This window comes from Eptatretus burgeri, chromosome 15 (genome assembly GCF_056783735.1).
Source record: "Eptatretus burgeri isolate ZD-2024b chromosome 15, Ebu_testis_v1, whole genome shotgun sequence".
Classification (NCBI taxonomy): domain Eukaryota; kingdom Metazoa; phylum Chordata; class Myxini; order Myxiniformes; family Myxinidae; genus Eptatretus; species Eptatretus burgeri.
In genome coordinates, this window is record NC_140975.1 from 9,555,907 (window position 1) to 9,581,289 (window position 25,383).

Sequence of the window (25,383 nt, forward strand, 5' to 3'; positions counted from 1 at the left end):
GCAATGCACCATCGGCCCAGCACACCTTTACGCAGCACACCGGCATACCACACGTATCGTCAAGCTCCTGTGGACCAGCTCTTCACGTTTCATACAAACACAGCAGACCCTTCTGAGCACGAGAGAAGTAGTTTTGGTAGTTGACAGTTTTGCTCTTACATTACATGCACATCAATCGGCTTCACATTCTTCACATCATTTACACCTGTGGTACATTACATTCACCTGCACCGATGCATTAGCTGTTTACACGAGCTGGATTTGTGCATGAGCTGGACCGATACACAAGCTGGAGTTACATCACCTGGATCAACAGTGCATTAGCTGGATCTACATTAGCTGTATCTATAAAGGGCTTCAAAAAGTTACCTCCTCCCCCCCCGCCCCCCCACACTCCCACCACCCCCGCCACAAACAACCATGATGTAGTTAGTGATCCTGGATCAGCAAACTTCGGGACAAATGTTATTCCTTCTAAATGTTGTTTCTCGCCGGTGTCCCACATTTTCCCAGAAAGGGGTGAAAGTTTCCTGATACCATTGGAATACAAGTCACGTGTTTTTGAAACTTTTTGAAAAGGGAAAAACATTTTGACAACTTTCCCCCCTTTCCCTGTCTGCTTTGGTTCCCATCTCTGTCCCCGTCTATGTCTGTCTCACGTGCGCAAGTCTGCGTCCCAGTCCGATAACCTCTCCGATCCATCTTGAGCTCTGTCTTCATCGTCACTGTCCGCGGTTTTTCTTGTCCATCCTTCCGAGTGTATAATGTGTCCTCCATGTCTAACCCCCTCCAGTTGATGCCCCCCACCCCCTCTCCCTGCACGTCCCACAACCAGTGCTTCCAGTCCCCAAGAGGATGATTATTGTAATAACGTATTAATTATGGTAATAACACGTTAATTAAAGTCTCTCTCGAAAAAAAAAACAAAGAAGAAGCAGAACAAGAAGACCAGACACTTCAACAGCAGCCTCGTGTAACAATCGTTCTCTCGTCTTCCTTTCATCGTTTTGCTTTTTGAGAAAAATGTCACTTTTTGCCTTTTATTCCACCCACCAAAACGAGCCATTCACGGAGTTCGCAAAATGACGAATTTGTGTGGAGTCCGGTAGGGTGATGTACGACAACACGGCTTGTATTGTGACGTAACGACAATGGGTAAACGTGAGAGGCAACGTTATTGAGATATTTAAATTGGGTTGGTTCCAAATTGAATGCCTGGTCCGAAGGGACAAGTCGATACCGGAGTTGGAAACTGAATCCCTAAAGATTACGAGACGATGCGCTGACTGTCTGTAAAAGAGATTGTACAACGAACTATCATTGTATTATTGTCCATATTATCTTCAAGTTGAAAAGACGTTCCGAAAGGTAAATTCGTTTTTGTAACGAACGCTGTACGTATTTTATGAACGGAGCCGCGACGGTGCACTCTTGTGTATAAAATGGGATTTTATAGATAGGGTGATCAGGACGGTGTTTGCTTCTGGTTCGAATCCCGTCACGGATTAAACCATCGTGGTTGGTGGTGTTCACGGTGCGGTGCGTTCGGTGTCAACCCGAAGATGAGATGGGAAAAGTGTGCTGCGTCCCGCACGTCTACAGCGTCCCGCACGTCTACAGCGTCCCGCACGTCTACAGCGTCCCGCACGTCTACAGCGCCCCACACTACACTGCAATCCGAATGTCTACTGCATTTGGACTACTCATGCACCCCTAACGTCCACTGCATTCCACATGTCACTGCACACAACACTGGGTCTACAATGTCACCTGATCAGCGCGAGGCCCACACTCAGAAGGGCCATAACGACCATTATTGTTTTTTAAGTGTACACATCACGATAGAGTTCGATTAAAAAAAATTTAAAAAATTTATATATATATATATATATTTATATAACTAGTAGGGGCTACCGAGTGCTGCCCCGGGGGTTACCAGGTGCTGCATGGCTCGATGAGCTTTTCCTGGCGGTGTGGTCAGGATGCGATAGACATTGAAAAGCTCTGGAGTTATTGGCTTCATGGTGGTTACCTTTTGCCTGTGGGCTGGTGGCAGCACTGCCTGACCCCACATCCCAATATACACCTTATAGTGGTCCTTGGTGGCCTCAAAACGGATGTCAAGGCCAACATGCGCTCGCTTCAAACCTTGCCCAGATTCTGAAGTACCTAAACCCACATTTTGGGGCCTCTCGGTGTGATGGTTCAGCCATGAAAGAATAACATACGAGCAAGCAAACAAACACTTGAAAAATATTTTAGATTTAATAGTACTTTTAAAAAAACAAACTATTTCGAAGGTATATATATATATATTAGTGCTACATCATCTGAATCATGTTTTGGAGTATTGTTGTCACTTACATTTTATTTCTGCACTGCAGGCATTCACTGTCCCATGGCGTCACTGCATCGCAAACGGACATGTACGTGCGTGGGTGAGAGGGAGTGCTGTGTCAGACAACGTCTGCGTCGATCTCCTGTTCTTCTACAATGATTCACCAAATGGGTCCCACAGAAGGTTTCGCCGACAGTCTGAACTCTGCACGTTCATGTAACTCTGAACTCGATGTACCTCATCCCAGGTGTCCCTCACTCTGCGTGTCCCTCACTCTGCGCGTCTCTCAACCCAGGTGTCCCTCTCCATGCGTGTCCCTCACCCCCGTGTGTATCTTCCCCCAGTTCACTGCTCCTCAAGTGCACAACGCCATGTACGTACTTGCTCACCTCACCCAACCCTCTCACCTTTACCTGTTCGGTATTCAGGTATACCTTCAAAACCTCATGCCATTTCAGGTTTACTCCATTTGGTAAAACGTGAGTAAATAACTAGTATTAAAACTATTAAAATCACATAAAATAGTTTTAATCGACCCACACCCTTCCCCTCCACCCTGACCACCCCACACCTCCCCGGCGTTTATGATAGGTTTTCACCATTTACTCCACCAGAATAAAATCCTGACCTTTACTAGATCAATATGCACCCCGTAAGTTAGCACCATCAGTTCACTCATCAATTCAGTTATTTACACTCATTCGTTTATCTTAGCGACTTGCACTAGTTAGTTATTCTATCAATAAAGCTATATTGTTCATTTCCTTTCACTTTCTACACCCAATTTTTTTTTTTAATCTCTTTTCTGCTAGTTAATCCCTCATCAGAGATATTTTCCTTTCTTTATACGGGCGTTATTTCCGTGAGTTATACCTCGTTGCTGTTCTCTATCAGGGCGTTTTAACTCATGAATTAGTAAAGTCCGTCCTTCGGAGGGAACGTTAAGCTCGCTGTCCGGTCTACGAGCTTCCAGTGACGAATGTGAACAACCCCACGGCATCTTTAAAAAGAGTAGGCCATTGTGTGCCGATACCTGTCCGAGTTCCAAACTCTTACCTTGACTACCACTGAGAAGACAGTGGCAAACCCCCGCAGAGTAATTTTTCTTTGAGACCGTTTAGACATCACCGACACTTTGGAAACCGTACGACATGCTCATTGAACATCGTTGTCTGTGCAAGTTGTTCCCGCTAGTTAATTTATTATCTGTTCTTGTTCCCGCTAGTTCATCTGCTTTGTGTTTGTCTCACTAGTTAATTTATTATCTGCTCCTGCGTGTTTAGTTTGCACTCGTTGATTCGTTATCCGCTCTTGTTCCCACTAGTTAATTTCTTATTTGCTTGTGTTTCCACTAGTTGATTCGTTATCCGCTTATGTTCCTGCAAGTTCATTCATTGTCCGCTCATGTTCCCGCTAGTTAATTTGTTATCCACCCATGTTTCCAACTAGAAAATTTGTTATCCACTCTCGTTCCTGCTTCTTAATTCTTTGGCTCGTGTTCCCGCTTGTTCAGTCGTTATCAGCTCGCGTTCCATTAGTTAATTTATTTTCCGCTCGTGTTTCCACGAGATAATTTATTTCCCGGTCACGCTTCCGCTACTTGATTTATTTTCCACTCGTATTCCTGCTAGTTAAATCTGTCATCCGCTGTTGTGTCCACTAGTTAATTCGTTATTTGCTTATTCTCATCTGGTAAATTCATGTCCATCTCCAGATAACACTGGGCTGACCCGGGACCCGGCACGTCGTCCATTCCGCTCCGATTGGTGTTACTCCTGGACCATCCCATCCCAAACTCCTAATTCGTTAATTGAGGCCGTGCCGAGCATTCCCACCAAGCTCCAGATCGAGTTAAACCCACGTTACAGCATCACAAAGATTAAATTAGTGTTCGTATCAATGGAGTTCGATTGGTGTTTGTATCAATAGAATTAGATTAGTGTTCGTTTATTGAAGAATAGGAACGTTGTTGCGAGCAATTACATGTCAGTCATCGTAAATGAGAAAGTGGTTGAAACGCGCATTTCATTTTGATAACTCGGATTTGATTTCCACTAACTCATACTGATCATTCGTCAAAGACACATGCTGAATGTTTAACAGTCACAAGTGGGCAGTTCCGTTTCCCCCACTAATTGTGCAAAGTAGTTGCAAAAAAAAAAATAAACAAACAAAAGTTTGTTAATTTAATTATTTCTATACACACGGTGTAAACGACTTCCATTCTGGTTTCGTGAAACTTTACCGGATCGGTGCGTGGTGCCCCGTTCATGCCGAGTATCCTGCCGGTGCATGTGGAGGTACACGCACCTTCTGGCGGGAGCCTTTCTCCCTGTAGTCCGACATGCCGAGTCCGATCACCAGAGTGGAAGGTAGGGGGCCAAGCCGTGCACCGCTCGGTACGGCCGAGGCTGCCCAGACCGAGCCTCGAGACCCGGGCACGGACTGGCCCAGCCTGTGGATCATGTCGGGGCGTGGAGAGTGCCAGCAGTGGGAGTATTATTATCGTTATATATATATATATATATATATATATATATATATATATATATATATTATATATATATATATATATCCTGTGAAACAGATGAAGGAGTTCAGAGTTGGGGAGAAAATGCGTCTTGGAAAGACTAAGAAGAAGAAGAAAAAGAAGAAGAAAAGAATCTGCTTAGTTGACAACACACTGAGAGCAGAGCGAGAGATGGTGATTCTAATGACAGCAAAGAGTTGGCGATTGAGCTGGAAGTCGAGATGAAGTGGCTTTTTTAGGGAGGGAACAGGTTTAGGTATTACAGGGGGCGGTGTCTTGGACTGGTGGTAGCAGGGCCGGCCGAGGACAGGCGAGATGGAGGGACCAGTGAGACGCGGCTTCTCTTCAAAGCGACGGGTCCATAGCCCCCACCCCCAGCCTTTCTATGGGCACCGCGCACGCTCGCGTGGGAGAGTGAACGGTGAGCGCAGCTGCGCGCCGGGCCAGCATGGCTCCAGGGAGGAGGGCATTGAGGGGTGGGCTAGGGATGGGGGTCCCGGCGAAGTGCCGAAGCAGGTCTGAGCGCAGAACCAGACCTGACGTCCTGGAGGAGGAGGGTGAAAAGGAGGGGGGTTATAGAAGTGGAGGATTGGGGGGAGGGTGGTGGAGACAAAAGCGAGCGCGACCTCTCCGTCGGAGGAGAACATTAATTTGTCAGCGCCACTGTATAATTTAACCATAAATTTTACTTCGCCCATTGTAGGCCGAGCAAGCATGGAAGAAAAGCGCACACGCGGTTACGTTTACTTCGCTGACTCTTTTCAAACCATTCCGACTTCAAAGATTTTTCCACCATCTCTTTTATTGCCCTAGCAGGTTTCGAACCAACAAAGGCATTGAATAAAGCTGCTCGCCTTTATTAACTTCCAATGATTCGGCGTGTGCCGGCACAAAATAGAGGAGACGGAGCAAAGAGCGCTCACGATCACAGGGACGCACGGAGAGCGTGCGCTCGCAAATCACGCCCGGGTCTTGGTGGCTCCTTCCAAGGAAGGACCGAAACATGGTGGGGTCCTGTAAGATCCATCCTCTTGTTGTGTTCAATGTTGTCTCCACGAAACGATTCGTTCGTTCGCCTTGTTGAGTATAAGTGTGCATTGTACGAGTAAACCCGGCTGACCCGTCTGCTCGCATGATGAGATGCTGAAGATCCCACGGTGTGTTTCGATGAAGAGTAGGTGAGGTTTCACCGGCACCCTGAACAAATTACAAATTCCTGCCCTACCACTGGGAGGGCAAAGGTGTAAAACACTCGGTGGAAACACCTTGTCGATTGCTTTGGCAGGCGTGTGCGTGTTTGTGTTTGTGTTTGTGTTTGTGTTTGTGTTTGTGTGTATGTTTGCGTTGTGTTGTGTTGTCCTGTGTTGTCACTGAACTACTCCCTCAAACCTTTGTGAAATCCTACTAAACTTCCGGGATGTACCTTCCTCTCCCGTGTGTATGTCCTGAAGGTATTTCTTTTTTTGAAAAAATTATTTTTGTTTTTTGAAAAAAAAAATTCAAATATATATTTTTTAAACTTAAATATTCAACTTCAATTGCTTATAAAAATGTAATTAATCACGAATATTACAAATAGCTTTGCAAAATAAATGTTTCATTCTGCTTGGTGTAAATCATGAGAACACAGCAAATCGCGTACTTATCCTCAGTTAAAACAAACCTGTCTCGATAGCGACGTGTGGTGAGGTGTTTCAAATGCACAGCGGGAGTCGTTTTGAATTACGTGAAGATGAGGTGTTTTTCATAGCATGGTGGTTACGGGATGGTGAGGTTTTAATAATGTAGTGGTGAGATGTTTTTAATAACGTGGTGCTGTTTGTCCCACTGTCGCGATGTATGGCGTGGCGAGCGTGGCAAGCCGATCCACGCTCATGTCATCTCATCTATCCTCTTCGGGCCAAGTGGCCCACAAGGCCGCAGTGCGTACTCTCCACTCTGCCCTGTTTCTGGCTATCGGCCTGGCTTTATCCCATGATCTCCATCCTATCTCTTTTCCTTCTTTTTCCACTGTTCTCCTCCAGGTTGTTCTTGGACGTCCCACTTTCCTTCTTCCTTCGGGTTTCCATGACAATGCTGTCAAGCAGTTGTTATCATCTTTCATTCTGAGCACATGTCCAATCCAATTCCATCTCCTGGTCTTTACTTCATCACTGATCTTCATTACTTTGGTTCTTTTGAGAAATTCTTCATTTAATACGATGTATGGCCATCTGATTTTTAATATCCTACGCAGACATTTGAACATAAATATGTCAAGTTTCTGATTGTCCTCTTCGTTTATCTTTCAAGCCTCACATCCATATAATAGTGCTGATTTGACAAGTGAGTTAAACAGTCTTCCTTTGGTGTTCAATCTATAAATGCTTGAAGAGTTTCATGAAGGATACCATAACTCTACAAATTCTGTTCCGAATATCTTCTTCCCCGCCTCCTTGTTTTTTGACGATGGCATCTCAATAAGTGTACTTATCATCTTCATTTAGATACTGGTCTCAAATTTGAATTCTGTTGTTGCTTTCACTATTTATCCTCAAAACCTCTGTTTTCTTCTTGTTTATTTTGAGCCTGGTTTTTGATGCAAATCGATTCATTTTTGTTACTTTTGTTTGCATATGTTGGTAGCTCGATGACAAAAGGGCAATGTTGTCAGCAAATTCCGAGTCCTCAAGTTTGGTTGCAACCCTCCAACTCATCCCTGTGTTGTTGCCATCTGTTGTCTTCCTCATTATCCAGTCTACCACGAGCAAGAATATAAAAGTGGACATTACATCTTCTTGATCCACTCCTGTTTTTACCATGAACCACTCTGATTCCTCTCCCTCCTCAAGCACTGCACATTCACGATCCTCACGTAAGATCTGTACCATTCTGATTATTTTGCGAGGGATTCCATAACTAGCCATGATCTTCCAAATGCTTTCTCAGTGCACGGAGTCGTAGGCTTTTTCAACCTGCTCTGCTTTTTTCTGCTACCTGCTCAATTGTGTTGCGCAAAATAAAGATTTGCTCAACTGTGCTTCTACCTCTTCTAAATCCTGCTCACTCATCCCTCAACCAGGTTGTCGACAACATCTCAAATTCTGTCGATCAGCACTCTTCCAAATACTTCACTTGGAACTGATGTTAAAGTAATTCCTCTCCAATTTCCACGTTCTGTAAGATCACATTTCTTTGTTATTTTGACAATTAACCGCTGTTTCCACACTTTAGGTACTTCCTCTTTCTCCCAAATTGCTATAAACAAGTTGACAAGCCATTCTACTGTTGTGTGTATGTCTGCTTTTAATAATTCAACTGTAATTCCATCTTTGCGTCCAGATTTACCGTTCTTTATCTTCTTTATTGCTGTACTAATTTCTGTTTATGATAAACGACTTGTGCTGATTTCTTCTATAACAGGATTACACTCCTCTTCTGTTATGGGATCGTCAGGTATTGGTCAATTTAAGATTTCTTCAAAACATTCTCTCCACCTTTCTTTCTTGGCTGTTTCTTGTTAGTAGACTTCCACTCTTATCTTTAACTGCATTCACACAGTTTTGCTTCTTTCATTACTGACGTCTTTGTAATCACGTATAGTTCTTTCATCCTCCCATTACCTGCTGCTTTTTCAGCTATCGGAGCAAGGTCATCTGTCCATTTTCTCTTATCTTTTCAAATGCTTTTCTTAACTTCTTTATCCTTATTCCTGTATTCTGCTTTTAGGATTTCTGATTCGATTTGACTTTGCCTGTTCCACATTGCTCTTCAATCTTCTCTCTTCAATGAGCTCCCAACACTCCTTACTGATCCATGGTTTTTGACCTATTTTTGTAAACGAGCACTTCTTTTTCAGTTTCATTGAATGCTTTCTCAAAATTTTCCCACTTTCTCTCCACTATGTCCAATCCAGCATATAAATATATGTGTGTATATATATATATATATATATATATATATATATATATATATATATATATATATATATATATGTATATTGTTACGTCTGTGGAAATTCGCAAACCACCATTCAGGGCCCGTAGGTGAGATAACTCCAAGTACATGTGTAGTTAGCCCCAAACCCGTTGTTTAGAGGGAATTTATGTGATTCATTTGGGCTGCGACGCTTTGAGATAGCCGTTTTTCTGTTCTATCTTTATTTTGAACCAACCACGTCTCAACCGCCATAACCATCAAACCACCACCGATAAACCCTCCACCACCCTCACCTCTCTCCTTCTACGGCCATTCCCGCACCACCTGTGAACACTGAGCGTCGGGCTGTCTTGCTCGTTCAAGATACGCACTGAGCCGCGAGTGCAAATAGCGGCCTTTCTGAGGGAGAATTCGGATCAAGCATGCTACACGCCCACTTCTGATCCATCCAATCAGCAAGCGCGGAGTGGCTTGGCCCCGCTTCCAGGCCACATGCAAATTCTAGGATCAGGGGAGGTTCACGCCCACTTTTCCTCCATCCAATTGGCGAGTGTGGCTCCGCCCCCGAGGTCATTCTGATCCGGAAATTTGCATATTGTTTCTCCTGCCAGCCTATAAAACGGCGAGCACCAGGCGAATCGTGGCAGAGTCAGTTTTGGTGGAAGAGTCAGTTTTTTGGTTGGAGAGCAGAGTGTGGCAGCAGCAGAGTGTGGCAGAGAGTGGAGTCGGGTGGCGAAGGCATCGAGTTGGGTTCTGCAGTCGGCTGAGGAGAGTTGTGGGAAGAGGCCAAGGAGCTCGTGTCCGAGGCGAGAAGGACGGCGGTCGGCGACGAGGTCGCGGTGGGAGATCGCTCGTCGCAGGACCTAAGCCAGCCAGCCATTCTCCTTCCCCCAGGGCATCAACAATTCCCCCTTTTCCCCCGCGCTGAGATAGCGCAACAAAGGGGGCCCCATTCCCACCCCACTCCAAACGTCGTGCCAACGAAACCCGCGAAGGAGCACGGAGTCGGAGCACAGCCACGCGACCACATCTGCAGCTCGTCCGCCAACGCGTCACGAGGACGCGGGTAGGACCCACCCGGTCTCGCGGACCTGGCCGCTCCTTCAGGTCCCGCGCACATATTGGCCTACAGGCCCGTCTGCCCCCTTGTCTATGAGGGTGGCTTCTTTCCTTTGCTTTGAGTAAATGTGTGTTGGCGCCGTCTGTAAAGTAGAACTGTATAAGTGTTGCCGTTTGTGCGCATAGTCGGTAGTAACTCTGCGTCATTGTTTCTTTTGTTTTACTGATATAGGTGCATTTTGACTATTTGGCTGTATATGTGTGCTTTCCGTGTGTCGCGTAATAAATGTGCATTGTGTGAACTGTTTTCCCGTTTCGCTTCGTCTTTTCTTTATTGACCCTCCATCCTGCTTCACGTAAAGGGTTCGTAGTGGGCTTAATACGCCCGATAATTAATCGGAACCGTCGAGGCCGACGATAACACCACTCGGTTATCCCGATAGCACGGAACGGACCGCTTAAGCGGTTCGTGTCCGGAGTCGGCCTGCGGCGAGGTACGATCGCCTGGTCGACCATCCGTGCAGGTACTTAGGTAGATCGAATTTGGCGAGCAACCCTATCCTGCGCGGGTGGGCAATTGGCACGGTCGTAGTGGGGTTAAACCCCCACCCGTGACTAGCTCCCGGCGTTGTTCCGAGAGGGTCACGACAGAATTGTCCGTTCCAGTGGGCGAGGCGGCCGCCATTCGAGTCGAGCGGCCAATCGCACGCCGGCGGGCGCGAATTCGCAACAATATATATACATATATATGCATATATATATATATATATATATATATATATATATATATATATATATATATATATATACATATGTATATATTGTTACGGCTGTGGAAATTCACAGAGCACCATATCGGTCCTTCGATCAGTTATGCCAATAAGTCTGTGTTCAGATAGATTTCCCCACCGTTGTCTAAAGGGATTTATTTGTGTCACCCGGCTGTGATCTTTGAGGTAGCCATTTTTCTTTTACTATCGTTATTTTGGACCAACCACAACGCCAACCACCAACCACCTTCTCCGCAACGCCAACCACCAACCACCTTCTCCGCAACGCCAACCACCAACCACCTTCTCCACCACGCCAACCACCAACCACCTTCTCCACTACGCCAACCACCAACCACCCTCTCCACAACCGCCTTCACAACAACGACATCTCACCATCTCCTAATCCACATCTCCCCCAATAGATCAACACGACCAACGTCGCCTCACCTTCGTTTCCGAAGTGACGCCATCTTTGCGCCAGCCATGGCGAGTCCGCATTGAATGGCGGCGCTGCAGGCAGACGCGGGGGTTTCCTCGCTGTGCAAGTTGGTGATTTCGCGCATGTCCGCTCGCCGCACAGGGTAGCTGTCTTCGCGCACGTCCACTCTGTGCAAGCTTCACCTCGGAATTCGGATCAAGAGAGTGAGAGGGGCGGAGCCAGTGCAGGTCAGAAGTGAGAGTGCGGAGATCCGATCTCGCCTCACGGACCCCATATAAGGGCGAGCGGAACGTCAAGCACGGTCAGTCGGTGGAGTGTCTGTTGGGGTTCGGAGCGCCTGAAGCCTGCAGTCGGTGGAGAAGCTGAGGAGACGTGAGCTGGGAGCACGGCCAAGCCTGCTGTGCCGCACGGAGCTGCATGTTCGTGTGCAGGACGTGGAGAGGGCTCGCCAACCAGCACTGAATGGTCTGAGTTGATCGGGCTTCGGAACAGTCCGAGCATCGCTGAGGTATGGACGGGTTCTTAAAGAGAGCATCAACTCAGAAAGAGCAAAGACCCGTTCGTTCCTCTCAGGCGTTGCCGGCTGGAGCCTGAATCACCAGGCCGCGGCCGAGCCGCGGTTACGCTAGCTGCCGTGGGGGTGGAACGTCGCGGGACACCCCAGCGAGGACAAGGTAACCTGCGTGGCCTCTTGGTGCTCCTTCGGTCCTCAAAGCTCCATGTCATAAAGACCCTGGGAGGTCCAGTCTATCCCCTTGTCTTTGAGGGGGTTTTTCCTTGCTTTTCTTTGAATGAAAGTTGTGGCGCCGAGTCCGTTAAGTAGAACTGTGTATAAGTGACTGAAGAATAAATAAATGGTCATAGCTCCTTTGCATTGTTTTGTTGGTTGTATAATTGCATATGTGCATGCTTGAATACGTGCTTTTCTTTAATTGAGCTGCCATCTTGCTCTCGGAATATAGTTGGTTTTAAATAGCTGGTAAAGTGATCGGGTCCAACGGGACTGCGCGATAATACACCGCTCGTTTATCCCAAAAGGAAGCGAGCTGCTTAAGCGGCTCGTTTCCAAGCGGTCCCGTTGAGGTACAGTCTCTCGGTAGTCTGCCCGCGCGATTAATTAGGTAAATCGACCATTAAGCAATCGGACCCTGTAGCACGGGTAGAGTACGGACAAGGCCGTGGTGTGATTAAAGATACACCCATAGCTGGATTTCGGCATTGATCTGAAAGCTGCGACTAGTTTTGTCCGTTCGGTGGGTGTACGGCCGCGATTCGGCTAAAAGCGGCTGTCCGCACGCCGGCGGGCGGAAATCTACAACAATATACATATATGTACATATATGTATATTGTTGTAGATTTCCACCCGCCAGCGTGCGGACAGCCGCTTTTAGCCGAATCGCGGCCGTACACCCACCGAACGGACAAAACTAGTCGCAGCTTTCAGATCAATGCCGAAATCCAGCTATGGGTGTGTCTTTAATCACACCACGGCCTTGTCAATACTCTACCCGTGCTACAGGGTCCGATCGCTTAATGGTCGATTTACCTAATTAATCGCGCGGGCAGACTACCGAGAGACTGTACCTCAACGGGGCCTGCTTGGAAACGAGCCGCTAAGTAGCTCGCTCCGTTTGCGATTTGCAGAGCGGTGTATATCGCCAAGCCTCGCCGGATCCGATTCTTTTATCGGCTATTAAAAAGCCAGCTATATTCCGAACACAATTATGGCAGTTCAATGATGGAAAGGACACAACGAACGGGTTAACATTTACACAAGGACATTTATTACACACACGTAAGCAGTCATGCAGTCATGTATGCAACCAATGCATGTATACAAGCGATGCAATTAATGCAATGGGGGGTAAGGGACAGGACACGAGTTACAAAAAGAATCTACAACCGTCCATTTATTATGTACACACATGCACTTAACAGTTATACTTCAAGACATGGCGCTACAACGTTCATTCAAAGAAAACCCCGGAAAGAAGAGGGCAAGAACTGGGCCTCGTGAGCCTTTAATGGTTCACGGAGCTGTGAAGACCGAAAAAGCTCCGAGAGGCCGCGCTGGTGACCTTCCGCCTTCGTGGCGACTCACTGGGCGCTCCTCGGCATCCCGTCCACACGGCAGCTGGCATGACCGCGGCGCGGCCCAGTCCTCGTCGTGTGACCCGGTCGATCGGGCCTAGTCGACAACGCCTCAGATGAATGAACGGGCCTTTGCTCTCTCAGAGTTGATGCTCTCTTCGGAGCCCGTCCGTTCCTCAGCGTCGTTTGGACTGTCCCGGGGCCCGATCACTTCGGACCGTTATGCCGCTGGTTGGCGACTCCTATCCAGCCTCTCCCCAGCTACCCACAGTTCGGCACGGCACGGCAGGCTGCACTCCAGGCTCCTGTCTCCTCCGCTCTCTCCAGCTCCTCACCGACTGCAGAATCCAGATTCCAGGCTGACCCAGCTCCCAACGCGACTCCACAAAACTCCCCACAACTCCTCACAACTCCACGCTTGGCGTCTCTGCACGCCCTTATATTGGGTCCGTGAGGCGAGGTTTGATCTCCGATCCCTCACCTCTGACCCCCCGCTGGCTCCGCCCCCTTCGATCTCCCGATCCAATTTCGATGCGAAGCTCGGAGAGAGCGGACGTGGGTGAAATCAACGACCCTGGTGCCAACGAAGGAGAGGGGACGTGGGTGAAATCAACGACCCTGGTGCCGACGAAGGAGAGCGGACGTGGGTGATTCGTCGTCGCTGGTGCAATGATGGCGGCGCAATGGAGATGACGGTAAGGTGTTGCTGTTCGTTGTTGCGTAGGTTGTGAGGCGATGTCGTTGTGGAGATGATTGATGAGAGCGATGTTGGTGGAGGAGGTGGTTGTTGTGGAGATGGTTGATGAGAGCGATGTTGGTGGTGAAGGTGGTTGTTGTGAAGCAGTTGGTCTAAAATAAAGATAGTAAAAGAAAAACAGCAACCTCAAAGATCACAGCCCTGCACACGAATAAATCCCTCTCGATCTCGGTGGGGAAATCTATCTGAACACAGACTTATCGACATAACTGATCTCTGGGATACCTTTATGGTGTTCTGTGAATTTCCACATCTGTAACAATATATGTATATATATGTATGTATATATATATATATACATATATATCTATATATATATATATATATATATATATATATATATATATATATATATGTATGTATATATATATATATATATATATATATATATATATATATATATATATATATATATATGTGTGTATGTATATATATATATATATATATATATATATATATATATATATATATATATATGTGTGTATGTATATATATATATATATATATATATATATATATATATATATATATATATATATGTGTGTATGTATATATATATATATATATATATATATATATATATATATATATATATATATATGTATGTATATATATGTATGCATATATATATATATATATATATATATATATATATACATTGTTGCGGAAATGGCCCTTAGTATGTTATTAAATATAGGATTAGCCCAGATCCCCCATTAAAGGCATGTTTAGCCAGGTTGTTCGGTAAATGGACATTACATGTGTGTCGGGAGGTGTAAGAGGCTGTTATTGTTTGTACAGTGGTGGTGGATCGGGAGATTCTGCTGCTTCTTCGTTCCCCTCTCCGAAGGAGACTCCGCCCAGTGCTCTGGGAGGGGGAGGAGTTTGTCGGCCTTGAAAAGTGGCGCGCCCCAAAAAGAAGAAAAAGGTGGTAAAACTGAGAGAGCCGAGTTGAGCAGTCGGCTTCGAGGCGAGCGAGCGCCGGGAAGGCAACAGAGAAACGATGAGTGTCCAGTCGGGTGATCGGCAGTAGGAGAAACTGCATGAGGGTTTTTGCGATCTGCTTCGTAAAACAGGCAGGAGAAACGACGAGTGGGAGGCGGCAATCTGCTTTGAGAGGAACTGGCTGCTGTGTCAGTCGACGATCCACTTTATGAGGAGGTCATTGACAGGTTCAACCTGCGTCCTCTGTCCTTACGCACAACATGGCCCAACACAGCTCGATGACACGTCTTGTGGTCCCATCGATCCGCCTGCGGAGCCGAACATCCCGATTTGGCTTAACTTGGTGAACAGGCCAGGCCTGGACTTGTATGCTGGACCTTGAGTAAAAGGCAGCTGGAGCATACCACCGTGGATCTTTCGCTCTGGTGCAGTCGACCTCGCGGGGTCTGAACGCGCTGAGGCTGCATGCGTGAGGGCTGCGACAAATGCACGATGCCTCCATTTTGCCACGCGGTGTGTTCGAACTGGGTGCTCAAATCCATTGACATCGGCTTGTCACGAGCTGCATTCGGGCTTTTGATACTTATCCTCTTGTCCATGAAGCATCACCAAGTACTCTGTGTCTTGTCTGCATGCTGTCCATGTCTTGTCTGCATGTTGTTTAAGGTTTATCTCGTTAGGGTCCCCTTCGAACCCCGTAATCCGTAGCTCCCTAGTTAAGAACGGGTTATAGATTAATTATAACATTGTCGTGAATGCTTTGCTTATGTTGTGTTCCCCGATGTGTCCCCAATAATTCTGGCTGTTTATGAAGTTGCCACTTTGAATTAATTCGTGCCGCGCCGAGGAACGATCCGCTCGATTTGAATATGAAAAACCCAAACGGGCTACGGACTGGGAGACTCCGCTCGGTCTCTGACAAATCCAGTCTGTAGCCGCGGGCTATTCCCCCAGCTGGCAAGGCACAGGTGTATTTTGGTATCGTGATCTGAAGCGCGTGACCCGAGAATTGTGCCGAACCAGCCGGCGTTATAACCCCGGAGACAGCGGTGCTGTTAAGTGACGTCCGAATCCTTAACACTGGGGTCAAGAGTCGGGTGCGAATCCCGCCACGGCTAAATTCGTAACAATTGGGATTCAGAAGTGGGATATTTGGACCTGTGGTGCATTTCGCACCCCGAGCATTGATTACGAGAGACGCGAGAGGAAAAAAAAAAACGGTCCAAATTTGCTTTGATTTTATTTTGATCGGATCGGGTGTAAAACTTCGAAATTATAAAGAAAAATGGAGTCGCAAAATGGCAGCGCGGCTCCACCTCAGCGCGACACGAAGCGGGGGAAGGTTACTATGAATAGTGCAACAAACCGCACAGCACGAAGAAAGCGCTCCCGACCATCGGTCCAAACCACGTGGTCACGGCATGCGTCATGGCAAACGAAGCAGGACGGCAACGTGTACATTGACGAGATTCATGCACGATTGGCGGATACCTTGGAACAGGTGGAGAGTGATGGGAATTATATTGAGGAGGTACAAATTAAATTGGACGAGGAATTATGGTACGCAAACGAGGTTCAGGAAAATTATGTGCACGGGGAGTCACAACAATTGGCCGATGCACAGGAACTAATTCGGTGGCTGGAAAATGACTTGGCCAACACAGGCGAGGAACTACAGGGAGAAAAGAATAAAGTGGTGTGGTTTACCTGTTTGTTGGAACATGAGAAGAGCGAACTGAACAAAAGAATAGAGGGGGAGCGAATAAATAACTCCCGGGATAGGAAGAACTGAGAAGAAGAATGGAAAACAAAGCTGGAAAAGGAAAAACGGGAACACGATTTGGGATTGAAACATCTGAAGGAAGAGGTAATATCAGGCAATCAGATAAGAGAAAGCCGAGAACAGAAGATAAAAAGAGGAGAGAAATATCTGGAGCAAAGGAAGGAAGAATTGTTGGAAAAGTCAAGACAGTTCGAAGAACTACAGGGAGAAATGAGGAAAGTAGAGTGGAGTACCCATGAGTTGGAACAAGAGAAGAGCGAACTGAATGAAAGAATAGAGGAATAGCAAATTAGTGACTCCCGGGATAGGGAGAACTTGGAAGAAGAAGAAAAAACAAAGCTGGAAAAGGAAAAACGGGAAAAAAACAAAGCTGGAAATGGCAAAACGGGAACACGATTTGGAATTGCAACAACTGAAGGAATATGTAAGATCAGGCAATCAGAGAAGGGAGAGCCTGGAACAGGAGATAAAAACAGGAGAGAAAAATCTGGAGAAAAGGAAGGAAGAATTGTTGGAAAAGTCCGAACAGCTTCGGGAATTAAAGTCCAGGGAAAACATACTGGCACATGAACTGGAAATTAACAAGGAATACGGTAAGAGAATGGACGAAATGAGGAAGGAAGCATCCAAAAGAGGTGAGGAATTATGGGAAAAGGCTTCTGAGTTACAGAAACACCAAAACAGAGAGAGGGAATTACAAAATGAGCTGAGGATGTTAAGTGAGGAAAGAAAGAGAATGGAGAATGAAACGTTAAGGAACCACACTGTGCAGATCGAACAGTTAGAAGCCAAGGCAAGATTAAAGAATGAGATGAAATAAAGAGTAGTGAAAGAACAATGAATGATGCAGGAAAGGGAAATCAATAGATTGAAGGAATTGACGACATTGGAGAATGAAGAACAAGAGAGACGGTGGGATAGGAAACAAAAAGAACACAAATTTGAAATTGACCAACTAAAGGAGAGAGCAAGGTTGGAGTACGCGGAGATGGAAAGACTCCGGAAAGATAACAAACAACTAAAAAGGCTCAGAGAGGAAGAACGACTCAAATGGAAAGGAAAATGGAGCCAGGAAGTAAGACTGCACAATAATGTGGGATGTGTGAGATCACCACAGGGAGGAATGTTAGTGGCGCGGGACTTGATTGACATCACTCGTCGGAGAACACCACAATCAGAGCAAACCCTGGTGATTGAGACATTGAGGGAGCATACGGGGTTGTTGACGAATGAAACACATTTTGAGCAGGTCCAGCATGTGGACAGGTCAGGTCAGGTTCGATCTGTGACCTGCTACAGGTACCATGTAAACCTGTACTAACCTGTTCCATGGTCGGGTTGTCGGCGACTAAACCGTCTCCCCCACCAGGTTTTCTGGTGAGGAGGGTGTTTGGATATGGACACCCAGCAGGATTAAAAACAAAACCTGTCAAAGGGCGGAGGAGCTCCTTGTGAGCCAACGGCCATCCATATCTAGTGCCCAACTGTGTCTGCGGACGTCCTCCTGCAGTTGGGTTACTTCTTATCAGGAGGTTGGTGGCAGGATTTGCACTCCGGCCACCGTAAAACGCTTCATTCCGCAAAACGCAAAAACGCAAAAAAATCTGAAACCCACTCCGTGGGAGTACCTTCCTGTGCAGCTTCTTCGCAGGGCAGCTCACCGGATGATGGGATTGGGGCAAAGTCTCCGGGACCCCCAATCTTTGATAGGAGGGAAACCACGGGGTAACATCCCTGGGTCAGATTGCGGGAGAGTGTGTCGGAGTGGTGCTGAGGTGTCGCCCACCAGACGGCGGTCTCCTTGGGTTAACCTGAGGCGGTCCCTTCGGTGGGTGCCTGAATGTCCTATCCCTAAGAGAGGATGATCACCTGTCTCTGTTATCATCTGAGCTCAAGCGTTTGGACATCGGGATTGCAGCTCTCTCTGAGGTTCGGAGACCGGATTGCGGCGAGATAATGGTGGGTGGTTACACCTACTATTGGTCTGGTCGCTCTGATGGTTACCATACCCAAGGAGTTGCTGTAGCTGTGTCCAATAAGCTGACCCCAATGATAATTGAGGTAACACCGGTAAACGAGCGTATTATGAGATTAAGGATTCTGCCACTCCTTAGGTGTCATTTCCCTGGTCTCTATTTATGCTCCGACTGAGGCGAGTGATCTTACCGTGAAGGATGCATTCCTACGCCACACTCGAGTCTGTGGTTGATCAGTGCCCCAGACGAGATACACTTCTAGTCTTGGGGGATTTCAATGCATCGACTGGAACTGATAGGGATGGTTATGAGGTGTGTGTTGGTCCCCATGGGTCAGGAACTATGAACCAGAATAGCACTAAGTTCCTTGACTTTGCAAGAAGTCATGGACTTAGGGTGGCTGGTTCATGGTTTCAGCGCCCACAAGCTCATCGCTGGACTTGGTATTCCAACGCTGGCGGTGTGGCAAAGGAGATTGACCATGTCCTCATTGACGGTCGTTGGAGGATGATCCAGAACTGCAGGGTCTACCGGAGTGCTCAGTTCCTCAATACTGACCACAGGCTTGTTGTAGCAACTCTAAAGCTGCACCTTAAATCCTGAGAATGGTACCATCCCAGCCTAGGCTGGATGTTGCCAAGCTCAGGGATGAGAGAGTAGCTGAGGAGTTTGCGAACAGGCTGAGTGGACACTTGGGGGTCTGGGTGCTTTGGGGGGTCCTGAAGAGTTGTGGAGCACCTTCAAGACCACCGTCCTTGATGTTGCCGGTGGATGCCTTGGAGTTCACCGCAGGGCAAAGAAGAATTTTGTCTCTCAAGGGACACTGGATACCATTGACCAGAGTCGCAGGGCCAGGCTGAATGGCAGAACTGAGCTGTTCAGGAGCTGAGGCGTAAAAACTGTACGTGCACTGAGGGTGGACAAGGAGGCCTATGTGCGAGGAATCTGTGAGGGGGTAGAGCATCACCTGTGGACAGGTGATTCTCGTCCCGCTTACAGGGAATTCGCGCATTACGTTCATCCAAGCCCATCCCTCGGAGCACTGCAGTTCGAGCAGAGAGTGGTAGGTTCTTGACAGAGGAGTCTGAAGTGAAGGCCCGCTGGGCCGGTTATTTGAGCGGTTGTACCAGGCTGATCCCCCAGCTGTCGAGTTGGACGTCAAGGGTGTTACAATCCCTGTTGCTGACCCTCGAATCCAACTGTGGTCCACCATCGCTGTGGAAACACGGGCTGCGGTGAACCAGTTGAAATGGGGCAAAGCTCCAGGGATCTGTGGCATCCATGCTGAACTTCTCAAGGCTGGTGGAAATGCTGCACTGCCGTTGCATGCAGTTTTGTGCTCTGCCTGGAACACAGGCATCATCCCAACTGACTGGAAGAGGGGCCTTGTTGTCCCTCTCTGGAAAGGGAAGGGTGATCGCCAAGACTGCAACAACTACCGAGGGGTGACGCTGCTCTCAGTGCCGGGCAAGGTCTTTGCTCGGATAATTCTTGATAGGGTTCGCCACCATCTGCTTGAGCACCAGCGTCCAGAGCAGTCAGGCTTTACACCAAAGAGGTCAACGATTGACCGTATCCCTGCTCTTCGAGTCCTCACTGAACGCAGACGAGTGTTTCGGCAGGGGCAGCGTGCAGCCTATGTTGATCTCTATAAGGCGTTCGATTCAGTGAACCGGGATGTCCTCTGTTGGATTCTTGGTCTTCGTGGCGTGCCCCCAAAACTGACTGATCTGATGTCTGAACTCTACTCTGGTACTGAGAGTGCTGTAAAGTGTGGTGGTACCTCCTCTGACTTATTTCCAGTTGTTACTGGAGTTCGTCAGGATGTGTACTTGCCCCCACACTTTTCAGCACTTGTATGGACTGGATTTTTGGGAGGATGTCGGAGAGACTGCTTGCGGTGCATCGTTTGGCAAATGTCAAGATCTCGGACCTTGATTTTGCAGATGATGCAGTCATCTTTGCGGGAGACTTTAGACATCCTCTTGGGGGCCCTCGAGGTGCTGAATGAGGAGTCGGAGCCGTTGGGATTACGGATTTCTTGGGTCAAAACAAAGATCCAGGCTTTCGGTGACATCTTGGATGCTGCTGTCCTGTCTGTGTCTGTTTGTGGTGAGGATGTTGAGGTCGTGGATAGATTCACTTACCTTGGCAGGGTGATATTCATGTCTCCGCAGGTTGTGAGCCGGAGGTCAATAGACGTCTGGGGTCGGGCCTGGGGAGTCATGGATTCACTGGATCATGGGGTGTGGCGCTGCCGGTACCTGTGCGGGAGGACGAAAGTCCGAGTCTTCAGGGTCCTTGGTACTTCCAGTCTTGCTCTATGGGTGCGAGACTTGGACTTTGACCAAGGATCTGAGACGGAGACTTAATTCCTTTGGTACCAGGTCTCTTCGAGAATCCTGGCTATCGCTGGTCGGATTTTGTGTCCAACGAGCGGTTGCTGAGAGAGACTCGGATGAGATTTGTTACCTGCATAGTCCGTGAGCGTCAGCTGCGGCTGTATGGACATGTGGCTCGTTTTCCTGACGCTGATCCTGCTCACCAGATTCTCTCAGCGAGGGAGTCTCATGAGTGGAGGAGGCCAGTGGGCCGACCACGTGCCTCATGGTTGCAGCAGGTTGACCATCATCTCAAGGAGATGGGGATGGGCCTGGCATCTGCCTGGGGGATGGCCAGACGGAGGCCCCTGGAGTACCGGCGGAAAGTGGACGCAGCGACGCGCTGTTCTGGCACATGCTCCCATACCTGACCTGACAGCATGTGAAGCTGACAGCCCTGGAGGAGTGTGGCGAACCGATGATGAGCAACCTGCTGAAGAGAAGCGACCGGACCGAGGTGACTCTAAAACGATGCAGGTACGAGGGCACATTCATACATGGTGCGGACGATGAGCTTAAGGTAGGAATTGAATTTTATGTTAATGAAGAGACTCTGTTCGATGGGGTGCATGTGTGCGTGACCCCTGAATGTGTGTGTGGAGTGCCTGTGAACGAATGCTGTGAGCCCACAGTCCAGACTACAGCACCGGTGTGTGCTGCCGGGGCCGAAACATGTGTGGGTACTCATGTGGCGGTCGGGAATGTAGCCCTGGAGTGCGAAGCGGTTAGTCAGTGTGCCGGCAAGGTTGAAGGTGTGGAATGTGGACACCTAACCTTTGAATGTGTGCAGCCTGTTTTGTGTGGGAGGCCTGAGCGTGGAATGAGTGGTGACGTAGGAAGTAGGTTGGAGGTGCAAGGGGAAATGGAAGTGCCACCAGGACAGAACTTGACACAGGGGACAAAAACCATAATGGACAGCTCCGCATGGGTTCTTACAGAGTTAGAGGTGCTGCATCCAGAAGCAGGCTTTAGAAATTGGATTCTAATTTCTCTATCAGCCTCACAGGAACTTTAGGGTAGAGCGCAGATGAGTAGCAAGTGGCACTGGCATGTGTCACTTGGTCTTCAAAGCTCTCTGAGGACATGAGGTGGTGGCTAGCTGAGTGGGGTTTATCTGTCTTCAGGGAGTTATGGAGAAGAGGGGGAGGCCGTTCCACCGATTGGAGTTTACCTTATTTCCATGAACCTTGGAGAAGAGGGGGAGGCCGCTCCCCCGATTGGGGTTTACCTGACTTCCGCAAACCCTGGAGAAAAGGAGGGGGTGGACTACAACCCCAATTGAGATGTGACCCCTTTGACCCATGGCGGAAAGGCGGTGGGGTTATGTAATGGGTAATGAGGGATTGGTTCCCTCACGCCCCTTCCAATGAGCCAAAGAAGCAGGCCATATGGGGATGTGAAAATCTTGATTGAAAATTATATTGAGAGTGATTGCAAATTTAGACTGACAGAAGGGATAAGAGTGGCACGAGTGGATTTGGGTGATTATTGAAAAAAAGAGTGGTGGAGACATTACAGACAGAGCGTTAAACACACCTGAAACAAGTGGATGACAAAGAGTGGCTTGGTTGAGGAAACACTGAAATACCTGGTTGGAGCCGTGCAGAGCTTCCATGGGGCTGTTAAAGAGATTTTGATGTTTTGTTTAAAATGTTGGAAATAAACGATTGGGGCAGTATGGAGGAGGCCAACGGATGACGGACGTAGTGACAAATTGATTGGGGTTTGATGAAAAAGTGTATCAGTTAAATTTGATGAGCAAGTGGGATCTGAGGGACTGGTGTGTTTTTGTTTTCACATAAACGTGAAAGGTGTTGGATAGTGTTGTGGGCTGGCTGTGTGGCACTGTGGAATGAATGACTAAAGTGTTTGGGTGAATGGTGTGATTGTGCAAATGAGGACAGTGAGTGCGAACAACGTACCCTGTCGGTAGGAGTCTCCTAACCAGGTTAGTGTAGGTTAGGGGGACTTAGGGGATTTGACATGGATTCTGGCTGCTGTTCCATTGTGCAGGCGGACTGCTAGGGGTAGGTGCAGGCCAAGGTATGGTGGTACTCGCTGGGAGTGTGACATGGTATTGGAAGTTGGTGAGTCGGGAAATAGGACACCAGGGCTTTGGGGGTTCCTGGCAGGTGAAGGCTGTCGGATGTGCCAGGAGAGCACGGTAGGTTCAGTGCCAGGAGAGCACGGTAGGTTCAGTGCCAGGAGAGCACGGTAGGTTCAGTGCCAGGAGAGCACGGTAGGTTCAGTGCCAGGAGAGCACGGTAGGTTCAGTGCTATGAGAGCACGGTAGGTTTAGTGCCAGGAGAGCACGGTAGGTTCAGTGCCAGGAGAGCACGGTAGGTTCAGTGCCAGGAGAGCACGGTAGGTTTAGTGCTAGGAGAGCACGGTAGGTTCAGTGCCAGGAGAGCACGGTATGTTCAGTCACAGGAGAGCACGGTAGGTTCAGTGCCAGGAGAGCACGGTATGTTCTGTCACAGGAGAGCACGGTAGGTTCAGTGCCAGGAGAGCACGGTAGGTTCAGTGCCAGGAGAGCACGGTAGGTTCAGTGCTATGAGAGCACGGTAGGTTCAGTGCCAGGAGAGCACGGTAGGTTTTAGTGCCAGGAGAGCACGGTAGGTTTTAGTGCTATGAGAGCACGGTAGGTTCAGTGCTATGAGAGCACGGTAGGTTCAGTGCCAGGAGAGCACGGTAGGTTTTAGTGCCAGGAGAGCACGGTAGGTTCAGTGCCAGGAGAGCACGGTAGGTTCAGTGCCAGGAGAGCACGGTAGGTTTTAGTGCCAGGAGAGCACGGTAGGTTCAGTGCCAGGAGAGCACGGTAGGTTCAGTGCCAGGAGAGCACGGTAGGTTTTAGTGCCAGGAGAGCACGGTATGTTCAGTCACAGGAGAGCACGGTATGTTCAGTCACAGGAGAGCACGGTAGGTTCAGTCACAGGAGAGCACGGTAGGTTCAGTGCCAGGAGAGCACGGTATGTTCTGTGACAGGAGAGCACGGTAGGTTCAGTGCCAGGAGAGCACGGTAAGTTTTAGTGCCAGGAGAGCACAGTATAGGGGCTATGAGAGCACAGTGTGGGTGCTAGGTGGGCACAGTATGGGGGCTCGAGAGAGCCACCCCTTAGTTAAGGCCCAGTCACACCTTGACGTTTTAGCCAGCTTATGCCGATTTTTGGAAAATTTGTCTAAAACGCTGGTACACGTCGAATACGTTATGGGTCAGTTTTGATAACATTGAGAGCACGCTGAAAAACACTGCCATACGTCGTTGTACGCTGGCTTTAAACGTTGTACTTTTCGGTTGTCCTCAAATTTTCCATGCTTGAAATTTTGAGACTTATGACAGCGTATGACTCACACGTTCCGCATAACGCTGGCCATAAGTTGTCGGCACGTCACGCGATCGTTGACACACGTCGACACACGTTACTTGAAAGGTACTCATAAGTCGAAACACATCAACGTAATGGTTAGCGTCAGTGTTCCAGACTCCCTGGTTTTATTTTTTTAATATTTTTTTCTTCCTTCCTTCAGTATGATGGTGATTTTGACACTTCGATTTCTAGTGCGGTTATAATATAATATAATTAATAGGCTGCCGCTCAACAATTTCAATCATAACCGCACTGTACACTGAACACCGTCATACCGAAGAAAAAAAAAACCGGGAGTCTGGAACACTGACGCTAACCATTACCTTGACGTGTTTCGACTTATGAGCACCTTACAAGTAACGTGTGTCGACGTGTGTCGACGTGTGTCAACGATCGCATATTGTGCGTACAACTTATTCCCATCGCATGCGGAGCGTGTGTCATACGGCAAGTACGTCGTAAAATTTTCAACATGTTTAAAATTACAAGACGTACTCCATTTATTACGACGTATGATAGCGTACTTTAGCGTTCTATTCACGCATACCAAACTTACCCATACCGTATTCGACGTGCGCCAGCGTCTTAGACGCATTTTTCAGAGGTCGGCATTCGCTGGCAAGATCGCCAAGGTGTGACTGCGATGTTGACACTTCCATTTCTGCGGCGGTTACGATTTGAATCGTTGTGCGGCGGCCTTTTAATAGGCTACGTCGCGTCATCGTCGGCGATACGTGCAGCGCGCTATGCATAAGTTCGACTATCATTGGGCATAGGTTGTGAAGGCCGACAACAGGTTCAGCATTCGTTGGTATAAGTTATCTATAACACAACGAAACGTTCTGTGTCCGTTACTAATACGTTATGCATAAGACCAAGTCGTTATGAATACGTCCAAATCTTAAAAAAAAAACATCTAAAGTTCAACGTAAGCCAGCGTTTTACATACATTTTAATACGTTGCCGTTGCTGGCTAAAACGTCAAGGTGTGACTGGGCCTTTAGGAGCGCCAGAAGTACGCTCA

The 25,383-nt window shown here is 47.9% G+C and overlaps 3 protein-coding genes across 10 annotated transcripts in view; 2 read left to right on the forward strand and 1 right to left on the reverse strand.

The window, feature by feature from the left end:
• Positions 1-4,729, forward strand: part of LOC147011455 (uncharacterized) — a 461,606-nt gene extending 456,877 nt beyond the window's left edge. For 7 of the 8 annotated variants that reach the window (XR_015051902.1, XR_015051907.1, XR_015051920.1 and 4 more), the window contains one exon: positions 2,385-4,654. The gene's annotated coding sequence lies outside the window, so the exon portion shown is untranslated. Of the gene's footprint in view, positions 1-2,384 lie in introns of all 8 variants that reach the window. The other variant, XR_015051911.1, reaches the window with a different exon arrangement.
• The window catches only part of PRDM13 (PR/SET domain 13), a 15,621-nt gene extending 10,817 nt beyond the window's left edge, over positions 1-4,804 (reverse strand). Inside the window, exons 1-2 of the mRNA XM_085858065.1 lie at positions 4,649-4,804; positions 1-25 (exon numbers count right to left, since the gene is read on the reverse strand). The exon at positions 1-25 is cut by the window's left edge and continues 107 nt beyond it. Coding sequence (XP_085714191.1) covers positions 1-25; positions 4,649-4,804 — 181 coding nt within the window. The remainder of the gene's footprint in view (positions 26-4,648) is intronic.
• Positions 4,805-16,253: 11,449 nt separating this feature from the next.
• On the forward strand, positions 16,254-23,381 carry LOC147011461 (uncharacterized). Its single transcript, XM_085857599.1, has 2 exons — positions 16,254-17,905; positions 21,387-23,381. Exons 1-2 carry the CDS (start codon positions 17,476-17,478, stop codon positions 22,004-22,006), a joined length of 1,050 nt encoding a protein of 349 aa, XP_085713725.1. The 5' UTR covers positions 16,254-17,475; the 3' UTR covers positions 22,007-23,381.
• Positions 23,382-25,383: the final 2,002 nt, after the last annotated feature.